At 39.3% G+C, this 23,342-nt stretch overlaps 2 protein-coding genes across 2 annotated transcripts in view; one reads left to right on the top strand and one right to left on the bottom strand.

Moving 5' to 3' along the window:
- The window catches only part of FRG1 (FSHD region gene 1), a 39,286-nt gene extending 29,095 nt beyond the window's left edge, over positions 1 to 10,191 (bottom strand). The window contains exons 1-3 of the mRNA XM_076209972.1: positions 10,122 to 10,191; positions 9,069 to 9,119; positions 6,401 to 6,416 (exon numbers count right to left, since the gene is read on the bottom strand). Coding sequence (XP_076066087.1) covers positions 6,401 to 6,416; positions 9,069 to 9,119; positions 10,122 to 10,191 — 137 coding nt within the window. The remainder of the gene's footprint in view (positions 1 to 6,400; positions 6,417 to 9,068; positions 9,120 to 10,121) is intronic.
- LOC143039887 (uncharacterized) lies at positions 7,581 to 13,061 on the top strand. The gene is made up of 3 exons (XM_076210208.1): positions 7,581 to 7,737; positions 10,785 to 10,957; positions 12,879 to 13,061. Exons 2-3 carry the CDS (start codon positions 10,786 to 10,788, stop codon positions 13,046 to 13,048), a joined length of 342 nt encoding a protein of 113 aa, XP_076066323.1. The 5' UTR covers positions 7,581 to 7,737; position 10,785; the 3' UTR covers positions 13,049 to 13,061.
- The last annotated feature ends 10,281 nt before the right edge of the window (positions 13,062 to 23,342 follow it).

Below are 23,342 nucleotides of genomic sequence, written 5' to 3'. Positions count from 1 at the left end.
TATATATATGAAAATATTTACTGTTAACTTATTCAATATACAATATATAATAATGTGTGTGAATGTAATAAAAATCACGCAATAAATAACAGAGATATACAATGCTGAAAACTTTAAACGCTCGTATCTCAAAACCACAAATATTTGCAATTAAAAATATGCCAAAAAATTTTAAATCAATTGTAGCAGCCTGAAAATGCTTCTGGTAGTGAACAATAGGTATATCTTTATTTCCACACCTGTCTTTTTTATATCTTGAAAAACAGAGCAATGGGCTCCATCTAAGTGGGAAAAAATGCTATAAAAAGGGGAGATGTAAGTAACCATACTTACGACACCTATATCTCACATCATATAGCGAATTTTTAAAAAAGCTGGCGTGAAAGTATTTATAGGATCTTTAAGTATTACCATGAAAAAGCAGAAGTCTATAGTACAAAAAATACGACATACATATTCGATTACGTCAAAAAAACTTTATAACGTCACAACGTAGCAAGTTCTTGCATTCATAATATATTTCTATCTATATCTTAAACAAAACCTGAATTTTTTTTGTTAAGGTGTTCAGTCCCCCCTTAATTCTAACCTTTTGTTATGTTAAAGTCTAGCCAAAATTTTGGGGTAAAAAATAATTTAAAAAATCGTATCTCCCTTATTTTTTAAGCTATTTAAAAAATTTAAAGTGTTTTGTTTCTAATGAAATGGTCTTTCATATGAAACAAGAATTTATGTTTTTTTTTTTGTTGTTTTTTTGCCCGTACCTATAAAGTCTAGCCAAAAATTTGGGATAAAAATAATTCAAAAAATCATATCTCCTTTAATTTTCAAGCTATTTAAAAAAAATAAATAAAGTGTTTTGTTTCTAATGAAATTGTCTTTCATATGCAACAAGAATTTAAAGGATTTGTTTTTTATTTTATGCCCATACCCATGTGATTCTATAAATTTTGCAGCCCACTTACTGGTTTCTTTGTAAATCGGCATTATTATTTCTTTTTGTGTTTACCTTAGCCACACAGAATTGTGGGACCCAACTTATATCAATCTTAAGAGATGTAATAATTTTTTCCTTTACAAATAATAGTTACATGAAAGCCACCGGGTCCTGCACTGATAGCTAGGTCAAACACCACTAGAGGTGCCACCATCTATGATGTCCGCCAATAGTGCGTCATTTTATGCGCACACCATTCAAACTGCCAAATTTATATACCACGGGAATTTAATTCTTAAAAATGTCGCATGAGTGTATTCTACTACGATCATAGTAAATTTCAACCAATCACATCATCAGTTACATCTCGGTACATAGAAACATGAAAAAAAACATGGCAGCCTGCATTCAGCAGTAAATAAAAAAAAAATTCATGTTTCAACGAGAAAAATGATTCAGAAAACTCCAATGAACGAGTAATAGACCCAAATAAATGGAAACTACTAGTCTCACAAATTATTCTGATACCAAAACCAGGACAGGGTATCATGGGAGAGCTGAGAAATCATAAGTAGAAAATGAGTTTTTTCTTTTAGGTCGGGTAACGACAACATAAAACGTATTGTGGCATCTCGGCCGCCGATGCAGACGTGTCCGTCAAATGCATGCTTCATCATGATCTATACTGGTACTCTAACCTAATGTAAGATAGTATAATACAGTTACATCTTGCTATTGAACGTTGTGTGAATAAATGTACTTGTTGATATATTCCTTGGCCTTGGGCCGCCATATTGGCTAAGCAAGGTAATAATTATTTCAAAGTTCTCCCAACTTTCTGATGTTTGAAAAACGAAGTCTAGGGCACTTCCAACCTCTCAGGTCAATTTGGCACTACGTTTCCAAAAGTGTTGTTACAAACAATGTTATGTATATGGACTTGGCGACGCACTTTTTGGCCCCATTTCCTGGGGACAAAATAGACCTGATTAGTAACTCACCTGGTGAGGCCACATCCCTCTCATTAGACCAAATAACTGCCATGGGGAGGAAATGGCCCAAGTCTCTACAGGGTACTCCAATCACATGGACAGGTATACAGGCAATGATTTTATGTAATAAGGGATTGGTTTTGTGTTCCCTGGTATATGTCAAGTTGATATCTCAGGAACTAGGACAGCTAAATGGATAATTCAAATTGCATTGTACTCATAGTGACTTTCTGCATCCCATGAGAACTACTTCAGCTCAAATATCAAGAATTCCAGTTTATGCCCAGTTCTTCAAAACCTTACTAATTCTTACAGATTTCAACGCAATTTTTGATATTAGCCTTGGCAAATTAGTTTTCCGAGTAAAAGTGTAAAGGCAAGAAACTAAATCATATAATATTTAATGTAAAAATGTTGTTTATTAGCCTCTATTCTATCAGATTTGAGCAACTTTTAAATCGTTGGTAATAGCGCAGTTGTGCAATCTAAGTTTCTTGAAGCTTAGATGCCTATTCGACATATCGTTGCCATGGCAACGTGATAGGCGTCAGTAAGAACAGTGTAAGAGGAAAGTCCTGCATTGTTTTAGACATGCTCAGAATATTTTTTGACCCATAAAACCTTTACATGCCAAGTTGCATGTCAGTTGGGCCAGCAGTTTGGATTTTATTGATTATTTCTAATTTGACAACAGTTGCCATGGCAACATGATAGATGTTAGTAAGAACAGTATAAAAGGAAGGTCCTGCATTGTTTTTTATATGCTCAAGTGATTTGTTGACCCATAAAACCTTCACATGCCAAGTTGCATGTCAGTTGTGCCAGGGGTTTCTCACCTTCTCACCATTCTCACCATACACCAGGTAGGGCGATGCCCTGTCAGCGATGATGCCTCACGAAGTCCCTCCACAAGTCCCTATCAGCATACAGCTGCACACTCTCCACCTCTTCCATAGTTCTTCCTCTTGACTCTATGGCTTGTCTGATACCGTCTCTCCATCTCTTCCTGGGTCTTTCTGTTGGACGCTTTCCTTGTGGCTGCCACTGGTAGTATTTTAATGGGTACTGATGCTCATTCATCCTCATGACGTGGCCAAACCATCTTAATTGGCTTTTCTCTACATATTCTAATATTGGCTCTATTTCCAGCTCTCTTCTTATTTCTTCATTTCTTATTCTGTCACACCTTGTTACACCTTTTATTATTCGCAGTACTCTCATCTCTGCTGCTTGTATCTTACTTTTCAGCCTTTCTGTCAATGTCCATGTTTCTGACCCATATGTTAGAACTGGTCTTAAAATATTTTTGTAAATTGTTAACTTAAACTGCTTGGGTATAAGTTTTTCTCGCATCAATGGATATAGCGTTCTTAAATTATTTGTATGGCACTGTATTCTATTTAATATTTCTTTTTCCATTTGACACCTTTCATCTATCTTTACTCCTAGGTATTTAAATTCTTCAACTAATTTCAGTTTTTCGCCTCCCAACCATATTTCTATCTCTTCTTTTTGCCTTGCGACCATCATTACTTCTGTTTTATTTGTGTTTATTTTCATTTTCACTCTTTTCAATGCACTGTTCCAGGGGTTTGGATTTTATTATTTCTAAATTGACAACAATTGCCATGGCAACATGATAGGTGTTAGTAAGAGCAGTATAAAAGGAAGGTCCTGCATTGTTTTTGACATGCTCAGGAGATCTGTTGACCCATAAAACCTTCACATGCAAAGTTGCATGTCAGTTGTGCCAGTGGTTTGGATTTTATTGATTATTTCTAAATTGACAACAGTTGCCATGGCAACATGATAGGTGTTAGTAAGAATGGTATAAGAAGAAGGTCCTGCAATGTTAATGACATGCTCAGGTGATCCGTTGACCCATAAAACCTTCACATGCAAAGTTGCATGTCAATTGGGCCAGAGGTTTGGATTTTATTATTTCTAAATTGACAGCACTTGCCATGGCAACATGATAGGTGTTAGTAAGAATGGTATAAGAAGGTCCTGCAATGTTATTGACATGCTCAGGTGATTTGTTAACCCATAAAACCTTCACATACCAAGTTGCATGTCAATTGGTCCAGCGGTTTAGATTTTATAGATTATTTCTAATTTGACAACAGTTGCCATGGCAACATGATAGGTGTTAGTAAGAATGGTATAAGAAGAAGGTCCTGCAATGTTAATGACATGCTCAGGTGATTTGTTGACCCATAAAACCTTAACATGACAAGTTGCATTGATTGTTTCTATATTGACAACAGTTGCCATGGCAACATGATAGGTGTTAGTAAGAATGATACAAGAAAATGGTCCTGCAATGTTAATGACATGCTCAGGTGATTTGTTAACCCATAAAACCTTCACATGACAAGTTGCATGTCAATTGTAGGTAGGTCAAACACCACCAGAGGCGCCACCGTCGATGAGGAGCCCAATAGCGCGTCATTTTATGTGCACGCCAAGCAAACGGCCAAATTTACATACAGCCGGATATTTCATTCATACAAATGTTATACGAGTGTATTTACTACGATCGTAGTAAATTTAAAACAATTACATCATCAGTTACATGTCGGTACATAAAAACATAAGATAAACATGGCGGCTTGCATTCAGCAGTAAATCGAAAATTGGTTTATGTTTCAGCGTAAAAAATGAGCTAAATAAATTCAGAGTGCGGGCAACTAACCAAAAATAACGAAAACTACTAGTCTCGCGAATTATTCTTATACCAAAATAAAGGCAGCGTAATACGGTAGAGCTGAGAAATCGGTGGTACTAATTAGTTTTTTATTCTATCGGGTCGGATTATCGGATAACAACATCAACATCCATCCCGCCATCTTATCAAACTTCACTCTATTAAGTTTCTTACTATTATGTTATTAGTGTAATAGACTTATAGTTGAATTATTTGAGCTATTTTCTTTAAAATGTGTGATTTTCATGTAATTTGATAAAAGAGAAGTTACGTTTTTATCCTCCGTAATATTACGGACCACAGCTACGATTCGTCCTGCCCGCTATGATTACTGGTGGTATGGATCAAACTACACTATTAAGTTTGTTACTATTGTGCTATTAGTGTAATAGCTTGCATATAGTTGAATTATTCAAACTATTTTCTTTAAAATGTGTGATTTTAATGTAATTTGACGGTATTCGTAGCTGTGGTGGGTAATTTTGCAAAGGATAGAAACGTAATTCTATGATCAAATTACATGGAAATCACACATCTTATAGAAAATAGGTCAAATAATGCAACCATATATTAAATTTTTATATAAAATTGTGCCTGTCAGTAAAAACCGTCATTGTTTACGTTTGATCGGCGATAGTCAGACCGCACGTTTCAGCCCGATTTTCTGGGAAAAAATAGGCCCGATTTAATTCCATTCAAAATGCAATATCTCGAGAACTAGGACAGCTAGATGGATAATTCAAATTGCATTATACTCATAGCGACTTTTTCCATCCCATGAGAACTACTTCAGCTCAAATATCAGGAATTTCATTTTCATGTTGACCTAGCTATCAATTGGGCCAGCGGTTTGGATTTTATAGATTATAATCATTATTTCTAAATTGACAACAGTTGCCATGGCAACATGATAGGTGTTAGTAAGAATGGTATAAGAAGAAGGCCCTGCAAGGTGATTTGTTGACCCATAAAACTTTCACATGCCAAGTTGCATGTCAACTGGGCCAGCAGTTGAGATTCTATTGATTATTTCTTAATTAACAACAGTTGCCATGGCAACATGATAGGTGTTAGTGAGAATGGTATAAGAAGAAGGTCCTGCAATGTTAATGACATGCTCAGGTGATTTGTTAACCCATAAAACCTTCACATGCCAAGTTGCATGTCAATTGGGCCAGTGGTTTGGATTTCATTGATGATAATCTGAAAATTGACAACTTCATGGTTGCCATGAAAAGGCAAATATGGTATGATGGAGATGTCTCACATTGTTTTTTACATGCTCATGTGATTTGTTGATCCATAAAACCTAAGTATTCCGAATTTTAATAAAATTGGACCAGTGGTTTAAAGTTAATGTCAATGTAATGTGCATATCTTTACCGAAATCTTTATAAATCTCCTGTCTTTTGCCGATGACACCCACATCAGCCATGCTGTGCGAGAAAGTGGGGATGTGCAACATCTACAAGACGATCTCAACTCAGTTTATGCATGGGCCAACAACAGCAACATGCAATTCAACGATGAGAAGTTCGAGGTCTTGAGATATGGCACAAATCAAGGCATTAAAGACGACACTGAGCTGCACACGGAGAGAGGTATGAAAATCACACCAAAAGCCCATGTGAAAAGCCTGGGCATTCACTTAAGTGATGATGCCACTTTCCAATACCACATCATGCACTCAGTAAATAGAGCAAGAGGGATGGCCAGCTGGGTCCTAAGGACCTTCTCCTCAAGAGAGGTTCAAGTGATGCTTACTCTCTGGAAGTCGCTTATCCAACCGATACTGGACTATTGTAGCCAACTCTGGTCACCACACAAACGCGGAGACATCCAGATGCTTGAAGCTGTCCAACGGAACTACACCAGGTGCATCAAAGGGATGCAAGATCTCAACTATTGGGATCGCCTGGGAGCACTAGGCCTATACTCTCAACAGAGGAGGAGAGAAAGATACAGGGCCATTTACACATGGAAAATCCTTGAGGGACTTGTTCCGGACCCCACGCCCTCTACAATCAAGCCATACCACAGTATAAGGCATGGGCGTAAATGTGAGAGACAAACTCTCCCATCAAGAGCCCCGGTGAGGATTAAGACCCTACTGGCAACCAGCCTAGGCCATGAGGGTCCAAAAATCTTCAACGCCCTCCCAAAGGAGGTGAGAGAGAAAACTAAATGCTCGGTGGACAGCTTCAAACATGCACTGGACAGGTTCCTGCGGAAGGTGCCAGACGAGCCTCCAGTGCCAGGCTACACTGCCATAAGTAGGTTCTCTCAAAACACACTACCAGACCAACTGACCCTCGCAAGGAAGGACAACAGGACTGGCAGCAGCGGTAGTCCACTACGGCTGTGAGGATCGACCTCAGAACTTCACTAAGTAAACTAAGTAAGTAAGTAAGTAAATTACTACCCTTAATTCTAACAAAAATGCAGGCTAAAAAAATAATTTAAAAAATCGTATCTCCCTTACTTTTTCAAGCTATTTAAAAAAATTAAAAAGAATTTTGTTTCTAATAAAGTTGTCTTTCATATGCAACAATAATAATAAATTTAAGGGTCAATTTTTTGGGGAAAATTTTGTGGACGTCACTATATTATGATTATTACTTTATGTGATTCATTTTAATTTCAAAATATTCACTAACTCACTTTTTTTCTCCTTTTAATTTTAATTTTCCAGTCCTTACAAATCCGTATTCACTCATTATCCCTTTGAAATCTGATGTTGCGTCCCGCTGCTAGCAGGTAGAGGAGGGGAAGTCTATTTTGTTTACATGAAAAGTGGTAAAATAATATTGAAAATAAAAATCCTTATTATTGCCTTCAAATGTAAGCATGTGAAGAATAATATTAAGAAAAATACATTAAGTAATATTTAATTTATCTTGATATGAACATAAATAGCGTCTAACACTTATCGTTAATATTTGTTGACCAATCACAAGATACTATTTGAAATGGAACTTTAATATCTCTATTTTTATTGGTTGTTCCGCAAGCGTTAGTGTTTATCCACCAATTCTACGTTCTTCTTCGAGTACAGTGCTTAGGTAGTACACGTGAGGCCGAAGTCTCAACTAAAAAGTGAGGTAAATATTACAGTTGTAAACGTTGGAGGATGTATAGGATGTGAAAATGAGATATGAAAATTAGAAAGTGTTTTTGGAAAATAAAAATGTGTTCAAATATAATATCTATTAATCAAATTACTGGTAGAGGAGGCTTGTGGTGCTACAATCGCATGATGAAAATACGTATTAGTTTCCTAATTCTTTCCCTAAGATCGTGTTGAAGAAAACTTATTATATTTGGATAAATAGGACAATGACAACGGAGTCTTAAGTTATACAAACACGGTAACTTCTTTTCAGTTTCCAATCAATTTCAGATTTGAAAACTTGTACAGTTGTCAAGCTGGACCCTATGCATGCAGACCATGTCTAAATCTTGTTACTTGTTTCCGTTTTGAAACTGTTTTTAAGCCACGATGGTCCGCTACTGCTGCCCAACCAACTTTCTCTTTCTTCCAGAGCCATTTGGTCAGGTATTGTCACGTGTTGGAGGTTCTATGTTGGGCTGTAGTATACCCTAGCATAGGGTTCATCTGGGACTGGTTCTCAGGGGGTCTCGCTACTGACCATAACCGACCAAACCCAACCAAGGACGGTTTTTGTTCGTGCACAATTTTTATGTATAAAAATTAGGGTAAATGTTCAGTTGTGTACAGTGATGCGATATAGCGTTAGAAAATTAAATATTTTGTAAATTATAATGTATCAACATAATATGCAATTTTGTTGGTGGTAATGGAAAACAAAAATGTTGCTAAAACAGATTTCATCAGTAACAAAGTCGTGCCGAACAAATGATATTCCATGTTTGTTATGATAGATGTCGACGAAGAAATGAAAGGATGGTAAATTCGTCTAACCTAACCTAGACGATGTAGTAATAGAAAATGTAGTAATAGAAAAATACTAATTTTGTCAATTATAATATATCAATGTAATAAATCGGACCACTGGAGGACAGCGCTCAAAGGAAATTGGTTTGCTGTCTGGATTATTACAACTGGAATACACTCCCTGAGAGTGTAGCTACTGCACCAACGATTGCCACATTCAAGGACCGTTATGATAGACATGCCAATATTTTAAGACCTTAATGCTGGCCGACAAGTCCTTAGAGTTGGGGATCACTAAAAGAAGTTCCTTCTTATTTCCCCACCACTTGTTTGTAGGTGAGCAATTCATGGCTGAAATGAATAATAGAAAATGTTGCTAAAAGTTATAAACAAAAAAATGTAGCCACTTTGGTTGGTTGAGATGCCATCATTAGTTTGATAGAGGCAACAGCCAAAGAAATTAAAGTATGATAAATTTGTCCATTCTAACCTAACTTGGCTTTAGTAATACAGTACCTATAATTCTAGAGGTCATCAGGGTTCCAATGTCGTTTCTAACCTCCAAATCTGTAAAAACAAAATTTAATATATATATCCCTTAAATTCTTGTTGCATATGAAAGACAATTTGTATTTGAAACAAAATACTTTTTAAATATCTTGAAAAATAAGGGAGATACAAATGTGTAAATTAGTTTTTTCTCTCCTTTTCACTCCGGGGCACATTGCACATCTGGCAGCATTAGCTGCCCGACGTGCGATGCTGTGTCATAATTGCATTATAAAAAATAAAGTCAGTGCTCAATTGTTCGTTCTCTTTCACCTGTGAATTTTGATAACCATAGAAAATATGATGAAGCCAGTTCAGAGAGAATGGAGGTTACGTAGGTACGACTACAATAAATATAATCAAGACGCCGATGTCAGCATCATTGCGTACCCACTTGCTCCTCATGATGCTGACGTAGGCGTCACTGTCTGGAAGTGGTTAATCCTGAATTTTTGGCTAGACTTTACCATAACCAAAGTTTAGAATTAAGGGTGGTAATTTGTAAAGATTTTGGTAAAGAAATACACATAGATTCTAAACCACTGGTCCAGTTTTATTGAAATTTGGAATACTTGGGCTCTATGTTGATTAATTATTATTTTAAAAATTACCCTATCTTAATTGTCTTTTTCCTGTCATTCCAAGTTGTTGCAAATCATCTTTATGCTTTTTCCCACTTCCACAGTCATTGCTTTTATCCGTTCATCCACCTTTCTTTATGGTCTTGTCATTTGTGTTTTCATTATTTTTCAACCTCTCATTTTCACATTTTAACTGCCAGTTCTTTTTTTTTAGTGCACTTACCTCTTCTTTTATTTCAGTGTTTACTTTTTTAAGTCACTTTCTTGTTTAAGTCTTTATTGGTCTTCCATAGATCAATAGTTTCTTGCTTCCATGATTCATTCATATTTCTCATGTCCCTCTCTGTGTCTATAATTCTTCTAAAAAGTCTTCTTTTGTACTCACTAAATCCAGATAAATTACCCTCATCGCCATTATTAAGTAGAAACCTTTTTATACCTCTTGGTGATGTGAAGCCTGTGTTTACATTTTGCTTTGCCCTTGTAACGGTAGATGGCTCTTGGTACATGTTTATACTGTAATGCAATGGACATCCATTTTGTGGTTTCTCTGGCCCGTCATCATTTTCTTCCATTATACTTAAATTATACACTTTATGTTGTAAATTAACCATTTCAGGTATCCATGAGCACTCTCCTTCCTAATCACACCCTACTTATTCTGTAATTGTATCATTGTTAACCACTTCCATACGGTGACGCCTACGTAGGCGGCATGAGGAGCAAGTGGGTACTCGATGATGCCGACGTCGCCATCTTGATTATATTTATTGTAGTCATACCTACGTAATTTCCATTATCTCTAAACTGGCTTCATCAATTTTCTTTGGTTATCAAAATACACGGGTGAAAGAGAACGAACGATTGAGCACTGACTATTTTTTATAATGCGTTTATTATGACGCAACATCGCATGTTGGGCAGCTAATGCTGCCAGATGTGCCCCGGAGTGAAGAGGTTAAGACATTCCATTTTTAAAGATTTTCTTTGTAGCTCCAATTTTTTATGTTGTCACCGACAGTCAACATATGTGTGTATGCAGCTTTTATAATAAATTTTTGTCATGTAAAGTTTGAGACATTGACTTGAGATTTTTTTCCAGAATGCGTAACGTAGCAGTGTACATGTTGGCAGCCATGGGGTCAGAGGAGACCCCAACTGTTGGTAAACTGAAAAAAATACTCGGCAGTGTAGGTGTTGAGGCTGATGAAGAGCAGCTTGAGACAGTCATTCGCAAGTTTGCTGGCAAGGATATTCAAGCACTTATTGCACAAGGTGAGTCAGTGGACCTACCTGATTATTTTTGCTGGGAACCAGTTACCTGCACCCTTGGATGTTGGAAGAAATCCTCTCCCTGCCACCCATCTTTAAAACCTATTAACCCCCTCACCTTCATCTGGAGATGTGTCAAGGGGCTGGTGCTTGTTCTCGAGAGCAGGCCTGTGATGAACATACATATACCAAGGCTTTTTCCCCCTTATGAGGGAGGTAGCCAAAAAGGAAAAGGCATAGCATCATTCCCACCCATTCCATCCCTGAATACAGTCCACACCCCTCCACCCTCCCTCTCATCTTAGCACCTCCTGGATGATGGGTCATCCCTGCACCTTGTCCACTGCCCTGGGTCAGAAGGAGTGTTGCAAGACACAGCACATCCACAGCAAGGCCACTTCATTAAATCGGTGACCCCCCTCTCCGTCCCCCCCATGTATAAAGGAGAAGACGGTGAGAAATCCCTTCAGGCTGCGTCAAAATTTGCTCACACATACTACCTCATATACAACCATTCTCCATTCACCTCTGTCTTCTGTCCTCTGTCCTCTCCCGTCCTTCCTCAACAGACATTCCCCTCTTCCCCAAAGCCCCCTTCACCCCATCCATCCACCTCATCCTAGGACATCCCTTCATGTTCACTCCCTCCACATCTGCCTTCCATACCTCTTTTACTAGTCTTTCTTCACTCATTCTTTCCGTGTCCAAACCATCCTAATACTCTTTCATCAACCCTCTCTCCCAACCCCCTTTCCACCTGTTCTCCTCCTCACCTCCTCATTTCTCACTCTATCCAGCCTAGTAACCCCTATCATACTTCTGAGACACCTCATCTCAAACACATTCAAACTCCTTCTCTCTTCCTCTCTTATGTTCCATGTTTCTGCTCCATACAGTGCTGTTGCCACAATCACTCCTTCATAGAGTCTCCTCTTAGCATCCATTCCCAAATGTCTATTCCTCATTACACTTTTTAATCCACCAAGGCATTTACTAGCTTCTCTCAATCTACATTCTACCTCCACCTTCACTCCACCTTTTCCTGCCACATTTGCACCCAAGTATCTAAAACTATCCACTTCTTACAGTCATGGTCCCTTAATGCTCACTTCCAGTTTGCTGCCACTTTCACCCCTTGTACATCTCATCACCTTACTTTTACCCACATTTATCTTCAGTTTTCTTCTATCACACTCCCAAATTCTGTCACCAACTTCCTCAATCCCTCCTCCGATCCTGCCACAAGTGCAGTGTCGTCCGCAAACAACAGCTGGCTCACCTCCCACTTTTCTCCATCTTCTTTAACCATCTCCAATCCCTGACCCACAACCCTTGCATTTACCTCTCGCACTACCCCATCCATGTATAAGTTGAACAGCCAGGGCAACAACGCATCCTTGACGAAGTCCCACCTTTACCTCGAACCACTCACTCTCTCCATTTCTAATCCTTATAAATGCTCTACTACTCTCATAAAAACTCTTGACAGCTCCTAGACTCCTTTAAAATGGGGGGGGGAGGGTGCTGTACTTTCTGATAATACTGAAATTGAATGCAATTAATAAACTCTTCATTACTATGGTTTGGAATACCCCATATGGTTCCAAAATATTTAAGGTCTGAGTGTGTTTCAATTTTACCTTAAAGAAGAGGGAAGATGAGTATTTGTGAAGTAGTCTCCTTAACAGGAAGTGGGGGGGGGGAGTGAAGAATACAGGGTAAAGGCAAGTTGAAGTGGTGAGAAAGAGCAAGTAAATGTTGGTCCTTTCGTAGAGACAAGATACCAGCACCTCAGGGGATTTGCTAGATGATCTTTGGGTGTCCATCCTGCACCATTCAACATGGTGCTGATGCTTGAAGGCACAGCCCAGTATCTAGTATACATTAAAGAAGGAGATGTTTATTGAAGTATTTGTACTTGCAGGATCAGGACTTCTTTCATCCATGCCCAGTGGTGGTGGTATTGCTGCAGGTGGTGGTGGTGGTGGTGGAGCTGCAGCTGCAGCTGAGGATGCCCCAGCTGCAGAAGAAAAGAAAGAGGAAGAGCCTGAAGAGGAATCTGATGATGACATGGGCTTTGGTCTGTTTGATTAAAAGTGTGACCATTGATATGCCTTTTTATTATCTTTACCATAAAGTATTATAATGAATGCTTTGTAAGGGAAAAAAAAGAAGTAATTTATCAAAGATTCACAGCCTTGTGGCTGCTAGTGATCCTTGAGCTTTCCTGGAGATATATGGGAAGGAACATTGGATTATAGTCCATTTTGTGTGAGAGTTTCTCTGTCACTTGCTCCTGTCACTTGCTCATGGGGAGAAAACGTGAAGGAAATCAAGATCTTGGGCTAGGTCTGGAGAGTGAGGGTCTGCACCATAAGATGGAGGCAACAGGGTTCATTGGGCTTGAGGATGGGCAGCAGGGAAATATTTGCTTCCATTAGTTTTGCAGGATCACTACTCCCAAAAGCATTGGCTGTGTAAAATTTTACAGTCTACCCTGTACACAGCTCCACAGTAATGAGCAACAGACTGAGGGGCTCTATCCTGGATCTGGGAAGAAATTGATTTGCATTATATTAACATGGGTCTTGTGTAATGAGGTAGAATTGCAGTTAGTTGTTATTGTATAGTTTCAAACTACCCTTCCTAAATGAAAACCAACTGCTGCCACTATGTGGCGTTTCCAATGATGAACTCCCACAAGGGAAGATGATGCAAAGTATGAGGCAAGGTCAGCAGTGGCAGAAAAGAAGAAAATGTACGAGGGCTGGTTGCAAATAAGGAACAAGGAATCAGAGGTGGTAAAGAAAATGGAAGCAAACTGTAAGGTGAGGTTGTTTATTGAGAGTAAATGTAAGGTTGTATAGGTCTTTGACAATTTTTAAAGTAATATGTTTTGGTAGGAAGTGCAGAGGGGTCAAATTGGGTGGAAAGGTGGCAAAAAAAAGTGCTAATGGATGTGAAGGTAGTAAAGGGAAGTTAGTTAGGATTTTTAGAGAACATAAGAATGAAGGAGACTGCAAGAGACCATAAGGCCTACAATAGGCAGCTCCGCATCCTTCACCACCTGTCATCCCTATCCATAAAGTTGTCTAATCATTTCTTGAAGCAACTGATAGTTTCAGTGCTTACTACATGGTTACTAAGTTTATTCCATTTGTCGACCACCCTATTTGTAAACCAATTCTTGCCTATTTCCTTCTTAAATCTAAATTTGTCCAGTTTATAACCATTACTGTGAATCCTACCCTGTTGTTTTAAAATGATGACCTTGTTTGCATCACCCTTGTTAAATCCTTTGATCCACTTGAACACCTCTATTAGGTCATCCCACACTGCGTCTTTCCAGAGAGTATAAGTAAAGGTGCCTAATCCTCTCTTTGTGAGGCAAATTTCTGAGTCCATGTATCATTTTGGTCATTCTTCCCTGTACTGATTCTAGTGAATTTATGTCTATTCTGTAGGACGGAGACCAAAACTGTCCTACATAGTCAAGGATGGGTCTAACTATCGCTAGATAGAGTTTAATAATTACCTCTGCACTTCTATTCGTTACCATCCAAGCAATGAAACCTAATGCTCTGTTAGGTTTATTCCTGGCGCTAATGCTCTGCTTCCTGGTTTTAAGGTCCGGACTCACTAGAACTCCCAAGTCTCTCTCACACTCAGTTTTCTCCAAAAGTGTGTAATCTAAGCTGTATTTATTTTTGGGGTTGTGTAGCCCTACGTTTAACATGCTACACTTAGAGATATTGAAGCTCATTTGCCATTTCACCGACCATGTGAACAATTTGTTTAGCTCATCCTGCAGAATCTCTGCGTCGTCTCCTGACCTAATTAGGCATCCTATTTTAGTGTCGTCCGCAAACTTACTAATATCACTATTTATCCCATTGTCTAAGTTGTTTATGTACATAATGAACAACAAGGGACCCAAAACCGAGCCTTGGGGGACCCACTAGTAACATTGCCCCACCTAGATTTTACTCCATTTATGGTGACCCGCTGTTTTCTGTTACTAATCTAAGCTCTAATCCATTCTAACACTTTTCCTCTTATGCCATGGGCTTTGATTTTATTTAGTAGTCTCTGGTGTGGCACCTTGTTGAACGCCTTGCTAAAGTCAAGGTAACTATCATTGTAATTATCATTGTTATCTGATGCCTTATATACTTTAGTGTAAAAGGATAGAAGATTAGTCACACATGACATACCCTTGAAGAAACCATGCTGTGAATCACAAATTAAATTATGTCTTTCGATGTGTTCTCTGAGTCTACCATTACTGATTCAAGCATTTTTCCTATAACTGATGTCAAACTGATTGGCCTGTAGTTACATATAGACGATCTATCTCCCTTCTTACAAACAGGAACAACATTTGCCTGCCTCCAAGTAGTAGGCACAAAACCAGTGTCTACTTATTTATTAAATATATCAGTTAACTGGTTGCAGATTTCAAATTTACACTCCTTAAGCATTCTTGGAAAAATTTCGTCTGGGCCTAGGGATTTTGTAGCTTTAAGTATTTCAATCTGCTCGACTACTTCTTTACTAATGCTGATATTAGACTACTTACTTCATCCCCTCTGAAAATCAGATCGCAGTCAGGTACTTTATCTAACCTCTCATTAGTAAATACCGATAGAAAATAATTGTTAAACTCATTCATTTTTCCTCCGATTCTATCATGACATTTTCATTGTTTTTAATTGGTCCTATTCTTTATTTTTTGTTCTATAGAGATGAAAGAAACCCTTTGGGTTGGCTCTTGTTTGACTGGCAACCTTAATTTCATAATTATGTTTTGCTGTACATGTATTCTTTTTAACCAGTTTTGCCATTTCGTTATATCTTGATCTAAGGTGTGATTCCCCGTTTTCTATTTTTACGTAAAGTGCAGGGATGACCCGTCATCTAGGAGGTGCTAAGATGGGAGGGAGGGTGGAGTGTTTTCAGGGATGGAATGGATGGGAATGATTTTATGCCTTTTCCTTTTTGGCTACCTCCCTAGTAAGGGGGAGAAAGCCTTGGTATATGTATGTATGTACATGTATTCTTTTTAACCAGTTTTGCCATTTCGTTATATCTTGATCTAAGGTGTGATTCCCCGTTATATATTTTTATGTAAAGACCTCTTTTCATTCCAATCTCATGTTTCACTCTGTCCGTCATCCATTTGGGAGTATTACTATTTTTCCGTATTGACTTCAGGATGCTCGCTGGCTGAGCGGGTTAGGGCGTCGTTACTTGCGGCGAAGGTCGAGGTGAGGGCGGTTCGAATCCTGCCACCAGCGAAGTTGAACCAAGGGCATGGCTCATTAAATTCCACGCTACAAAGCCCTCTGCGAGGGGCACCATCCTAGCCTCCCAATAAGGAGGGAGTGTGTGATGTTAAACCATATCAATCAAGACTTCAGGGGGATAAATGTATTTTGTGCATTAATAGGTTGATCAGATTGCTATACATTTCATCCAAATTGCTGACCTGTCTGTTGAGCACCTGCCCCCAAGTGACCTGTCCCAAGGTATGCATATTACCCTCCGTGACCCGACCCCTGGTCAAATACCGATACCTGATCCCGTCAACAATGTCTGAAACGTCCGTTAAGTCCATATAACATTTCATATTAAATTTCAAATAGGTTTTTATATTGTCGAAGTTTGCTCTCCTAAAGTCAGGGACTTGGACATCATTCTTACTTTTTAATTCTTCCCAAATATTATTAAATCTTATTTCTTGATGATCACTAGAGCCTAGACTATCTTCCACTTTTACATTACTCATTAGGTGCTCATTATTAGTTAAAAGTAAGTCCAGAGTATTTTCTCCCCTCATAGGATCGTTAATCACTTTTAGGAAATCCTGCACCACATCTAGGAATTTCTTCATTTCCTTATCTATTAAAGTTTCCCAATCAATATTTCTATAATTTAAATCTCTCATGATCACAATGTTTTTGTACTGGGACACTGAATTTCATGAATCAGGGGATCAGTCTGCTCAATGGTGAGGTTAGGTCTATACAAGACGCCTATAATAACTTTCTTATTCTTGCCTATAATCTCTACCCAAATAGATTCCATACAGTCCTCTTCCTCAATTCAATTGTTGTATCCTTTTATTTCGATTTCCGGAAGGAAATATTTTATCAGTCATGTTGATCCAGGATTCAGTAATAGCCATAATATCGAAATTCTCTACACATGCTTTACCTCACAGCAAATCAATTTTGTTAATTATGCTTCTGCTATTTGTATAGTAAACTTAAGTTTATCTTCCCTCCACCTGCTTTGGTGATTCTTTTCACAGTCCTTCTCTAAGTTGTTTCTATTGCCTTAACTATATTCCGATACTTCCCCCCTACTCCCATGTAATCTACCAGAAAAAAATCCTGTAGGATGCCTACTTCTCACTCAAGGGATTCAGCAAGGAGCCAAAAACCTCTGGGAGACAAGTGCAACCCGTCCCTTGTATATAGATGATTCTTACAGTAAAAGCGGTCCCAGTTGTCGTCAAATGCCCATCCATTGGCCTTACAATGATTTGCCAGCCTGCAATTCATTGAAATAGTCCTGGAATGCCACATGCCTCCAATTCTACACCTAGGAAGGATTCCACATACAACAGGAACACCTCCCTTATCTCTAATCTTGTCTAGCGCATCCCGGAACCGCGCAAACAATTCCTCATTCCCTAACTTACCTATATCATTGCCCCCGGCACTTAAGCAAACTACTGCGTCCTTACCTTCCCCTACTAAACACTCTTCAATCCTATCTCTAACATCTATCCCTGTGCCGGGGAAACATATCTGCGTCCTATGTTTCCTATCTTTATCGCAGAAAGCCCTGTCTAAGTACTGGACCTCACTTGACTGTCTCCTACAACCAAAATCTTTCCTGTGGGCAGGGATCCAGTGTCTGCCCTTCCCTTCTCTTGAATTTCATTTGTTTCTTCTTCCTGCAGATTCGCTAGTGTTTGAAACAAGTTCTTGCAATCGAGCGGGGCTGGTGCGGACTTTTTCCCACTTTTCCGCATCTTATTTTTCGCCATTTTTCCATCCAGGCTCATAGCTAGTTTTCTCTTCTGTGTTTTAGGCCTTCGAGCGGAGAACTTCATTCTCCTCTTTAAGGCATCCTCCAAGGCTTCAATTCTACTAAGTAGAGATTGTACCTCATTGGCGCTGAACACGGCAACACAACCACTCACCATATCACTAATTGAAGCAGCTACCCGGTTGACCTGACCTGAGTGACGACTACTACTTGTATGTGAATGTAAAGGAAAGGGAACTTATGAATGACCATGGAAAGTGCCATGAATATGACTGGGAGTAGAATTGGTAGGGTTATGGGAGAAGGGGGCAAAAGTTTGAAAAGGTTAGAGAGATGTATGGAGTGTGATAAATGAAGTTCACCATGGAAAGTGCCATGAATATGACTGGGAGTAGAATTGGTAGGGTTATGGGAGAAGGGGGCAAAAGTTTGAAAAGGTTAGAGAGATGTATGGAGTGTGATAAATGAAGTTCCAGTATAATGACTAGGGAGGCTGTATGTGTGCCTAACAGGAGAATGTGTTCCAAAATAATGAAGAGAACTTACCATAGTTTCACTTTGCAAAGGAAAAGAGGACAAAAGTTAATAAAAGTTTTAAAGGGATCAGTCTTAAGTACAGGAGGATGTTAGAGTATTTGGAGAACAGTAGGTCTAAGAAAGGAAGGTGTGTACAGGGTCTAACAGATAAATCCGTACAAACTTTGAAGAGGTTTTAAGCACTTAAAAAGTAACATATGGCAATTCTGATTGTTTCCAGATACTTCCATTTGTCTAATAATTTAGCCAGTTGTATACTAGCACTGGTGCAAAAAACATTAAGCAATGGAACAAGCCAAACGTTCAGCCATATGCGAACTTCGTCGCGCGGGTCACACTCCTAGCGCCATAATAAAAGGATGCTAAAATTGCTAAAATACTCCAGACAAACTGTTTACGATGTTTGTAAACGTTTTGATGAGACCGGCGAAGACCAACGAGCTGCTCACAAGCCCAGAAGGGGCAGAATTCTAACACCTCGCTTTTTAGCTGGTCTCAAGAGAAGTGTCAATGCAAATCCAGCCTTACCATTATCGACATTGGCAAAGAAGAGAGGTGTCAGCACAATGACAATTCACAGAGCATTAAAGAAATTGGGATTAACCTCATTCTCACAAGGAAAAAGACATCTTTTGACACGAAAAATGAAAGAAATCCGCTTGACCAGGTGCCAAAAGCTGTTGAACTGGATGAAGTCGAATGGCTCAGTCATCAAGTTTTTTTCCGACGAGAAGATTTTCACGGTTGATGCGACTTTCAATAAGCGGAATGATCGCTGGATAGCCTCATCATCCTCAGAGGTTCAACACAAGACAACGACAAAGAAACCAGCAAGTGTCATGGTGCTATGTGTGGTGTCAACTGAGGGGGACGTCTTCACTCACTTCTTCAACAACAAGGAGAAAGTCAATGCCGTTGTCTATTGCAAAGTTCTAGAAGAGAAAATAATACCCTGGATGAAAGATAAGGCTAGTGGCAACCAGTTTGTCTTCCAACAAGACTCGGCTCCAGCCCACACAGCGAAGAGGACCACCAACCTTCTCGAAGGGTCAAATGTGCAGTTCTGGAACAAAGAGTTGTGGCCCTCAAATTCGCCAGACCTAAACCCTTTAGATTATTATTTTTGGGCGCAAATTGAGGCCAAGGCATGTGACAAGCCACACAGAAGTACAACAACCCTGAAGACAGACATCAAGAAGGCTGTGGGTTCATTATCAAAGTCTGAGATCATCAACGCTGTATCCAAGTTTCGTAAACGCGTTGAAAGCGTCATAACAGCTGAAGGTGGTTACATTGAATGAAATCATTGTTCTTATTGCCTTTTCTAAATATACTGAAAATTTCATAACTGTTTATTATAACCCGAGATATTAATCTTAAAACATGTGATAAGAAGTTGTACGGATTTATCTGTTAGACCCTGTAGGTGATGCCTTAGTAGTGTGCAAAGTTTTTGGCAAATGGTACAGATGTTAAGGACTAATGAATTTGGAGGAAGTATATTAGATGTGTTTTGGATGCATGAGATAGGCAAAGGTCTGTTGAGGTGGTCAAGTTTCTATGTAGGAAATGGAGAAAATGAGTGGTTTCAGGTGAAGGGATTGCCAAGGATGTCTTGTGTCACCATTGTTGTTCAGTGTGTATATATGATTGGGGTGGCAAAGGAGGTAAATGCAAGTGAGTGATAGTGAAGGAAGAGACAGTGAGAAGCTTACACCAAGAGACACATTGCTGTGACCAAACCTGTCACCTTTGCCCAATAATGCACTTGGACTGTTGGGACAGATAACAGGAACTGCTGGCAAACTGAGATGAGCATGAGATAACCCACCACTGAGTGCTAGGCCAGCACACTACCAATATCATTAATTCTCTTGATCTGGGTCTACTTTGTGCCAATTACTGGGCTTGATCCAGGATGATGTAGCATGTCCTGAGATCCCAGGCTGTGACATCAAGCCAGAAGAGAGTGGGAGATGAGCCAGCTGTTATTTGCAGTTGACACTACACATGTGGCAGTGTTGGATAATAGACGAAGGCAGTGAATGGCTAAGTAAAGGAGGAAACTGAGGGCACAAGTAAAGTGATAAAAAGTAATTGTGATAATGGGTTGAAGGCAAGTTTAAAAGACTAGAGATTTGAGGAAGTGGAGATGTGTAACAGTGAAGATGGAGTGGGTAATGTAGTGTCATATATCTGGGATCTATATACCAAGGACTTTTCCTCTTTATAAGGGAGGTAGCCAGGTCAAAAGGAAGTACCCATTCCTACCCCTTTCACTCCTATCCACCAACCTTTCCTCCCTCTCATAACTCCTTATGGATGATGGGTCATCCCTATATCCTGCCCACTTTCCTGGATCAGAAGCAATGCAAAGCACATCCATACCAAGGCCGCTTCATTTAATCAGCAAACCCCCTCTCCATCCCTATAAGCAGAAAAAGAAAAGGAGAGAAATCCCTTCAGTCTGCATCAAAATATTCATACATAACCACTCCCAACCCCCACCCTGACCTCTCTCTTGCATCACAGTATCATCTGTACACAGCCATTCTCCACTCACCCCGGTCTCTTGCATTCTCCATTCCTTATTCAACAGACATCCCCCTCTTGCTCAATGTCCCTTTCACCCCATCCATCCATCTCATCCTTGGTCATCCTCTCAAGTCCCTTCACATATGCCTTCCATTCCTCTTTTACTAATCTCTTTCCCCATGTCCAAACCATCTCAATACTCTTTTATCAGCCCTGTCTTCAATCTCCTTTTTCACCCCTGCACTTCTCCTCATCTCCTCGTTTCTCTTTATCCAACCTTGTAACCTGCAACATACTTCTCAGACATTTCATCTCGAATACATGTAAACTTTCCCTCATTGCCTCTATTAAGTCCATGTTTCTGTCCCATAGAGTGCCATCTACACTGGGATGAAAGTAAATATTGTATGAGGGAGTGATTGTTTCCACAGTTGCAAGAGGTTTGGAATGTGGAAGTGGAAGAAAGAAGGAGCCGAAATGTATTTCGAGATGAGATGATGAAGTATGGTGGGGGCTACCAAGATGGATAGTGTGAGAAGTGTGGTAAGGCAGGAACTTGGAGTTGGAAAGAGTTGTCACATACGGCTAATAAAAGAATGTTGAGATGGTTTAAACATTATGAGGATATAGGGTTACAACATATTTTGGTGTAGTGTAATACGTTTGTGGCGCTAGTGAAAAAATAAATTTGAATGTCTTGACATGTCATGTTTAAACATGCTTCTCTTGATTCGTTTATCTAAGTTTCAAAACAAACCCACTGCACTTCATAAATAATATAACTATCATATAAATAAATAAAATTATATGTGGCTCTGGTCCATGGGGTGCCACTATGGACCAGAGCCACATTATTTTGTCTGTGATACAGGAGGACTCTATTCACAGATAAATGATGACACTCTTATTATACTGCGACTGTCCCTCCATTATGCTGTCCCCCAACCCCTTGTTACTGTCCTGTACCATTTCTCTGAATATTCATTTCCTTTTTTTCCCTACCCTATATTGGGGGATAGAATGCTGCCACCAGGTCTTCCCACTTGAATTGTAAAAGGCAAGAAAAATGGGACTAGGCATCCTTCTCCCTGTAGCCCCACAGGGGACATTCCTAAAATAGTCATAAGAGGGTCTAGGAGTTTTCCATCAAATACCCTAAGGTTTGGGTCTTTTAATGTATGTGGATGTGGTACAGATGAGAGTAAAAGGGAAGAGATAGAATGTTTGTGAGAAGAAAGATGGATGTGTTGGCTTTGAGTGAAACTAAGTTGAGAGGGAAGGGCAAGTGTAGTTGGGAGGTTCTCAGGAGTGAAGAGAGGGCAAGGGAGAGAAGGGGTGGCTATACTAGTAAGTGAAGAGATAGGTAAACGTGTAGTGGAGTGGAAGGAGGTTTCTTCAAGGCTAATGTGGATGAAGGTGAAACTGGGAAAGGAGATGTGGGTTATTGTAAGTGCATATGGGCCTGGTAGTGAGAAGAGTGTAGAAGAAAGGGAGGCTTTTTGGATAGATTTAAACGAGTGCATAGAAGGATTAGGGAGAATGTGAATGTAGTAGTATTGGGAGACCTTAATGCTAGGGTAGTAAATGAACCAATAAATGGAGTGGTTGGGAAGTGTGGAGTTCTGGGAAAGAAGAATATTGGAGAGTTAATGGTGGAGATGTGTCTAAAAAGTTTATGATAGCAAATACAGTGTTTCGGAAGAAAGTCAAGCATAAGTACACATGGGAAAGGGTGGTAGACAGAGCATTAATGGACTATTTAGTGGTAGATAGAAGTATAATAGGAAGAGTTAAGGATGTACATGTTCTAAGGGGAGAGAGTGGGGGAATATCAGATCATTTTCTGGTGGAAGGTAAGTTGAGAGTGGAAGATAGATGGAGAAAGAGGAAAAGGACAAAAGGTAGGGAGGTGCTTAGAGTAAACTGCTAAAATGAGAAAGAAAAGGAGGAGTACAAGAAGCAGCTGAGAGGAGTGGGATGGAGTGAAGGATAGAGTAGAACTAGGAGTGGAGGAGGAATGAGGATGGTTCGAGGAGGGAGTCGCAAGATGTGCAAATATGGTGTGTGGAATAAGGAGGACCGGAGGAAATAGAAGAAAGGATAGTGAGTGGTGGGATGAGGAAGCAAAGAAGGGTGTAGAAGAGAAGAAGCGAGCTTTCACAGATTGGTTACAAAATAGGACGAGGGAATCATATGAGAGATACAAATAAAAGAGAAGAGAAGTAAAGCATAAAATAAAGGAAACAAAGAGGAGAGC

The sequence above is a fragment of the Oratosquilla oratoria genome, chromosome 27 (assembly GCF_046742065.1).
Source record: "Oratosquilla oratoria isolate Oo_2021 chromosome 27, ASM4674206v1, whole genome shotgun sequence".
NCBI classification, from domain to species: domain Eukaryota; kingdom Metazoa; phylum Arthropoda; class Malacostraca; order Stomatopoda; family Squillidae; genus Oratosquilla; species Oratosquilla oratoria.
This window is presented reverse-complemented; position numbering and strand designations above follow the sequence as displayed.

Coding starts and splice junctions, on each gene's coding strand:
- LOC143039887 (XM_076210208.1), top strand. CDS start 10,786: ATGCGTAACGTAGCAGTGTACATGTTGGCAGCCATGGGGTCAGAGGAG. Junction 10,958..12,878: donor TCAAGCACTTATTGCACAAG/GTGAGTCAGTGG, acceptor TTGTACTTGCAG/GATCAGGACTTCTTTCATCC.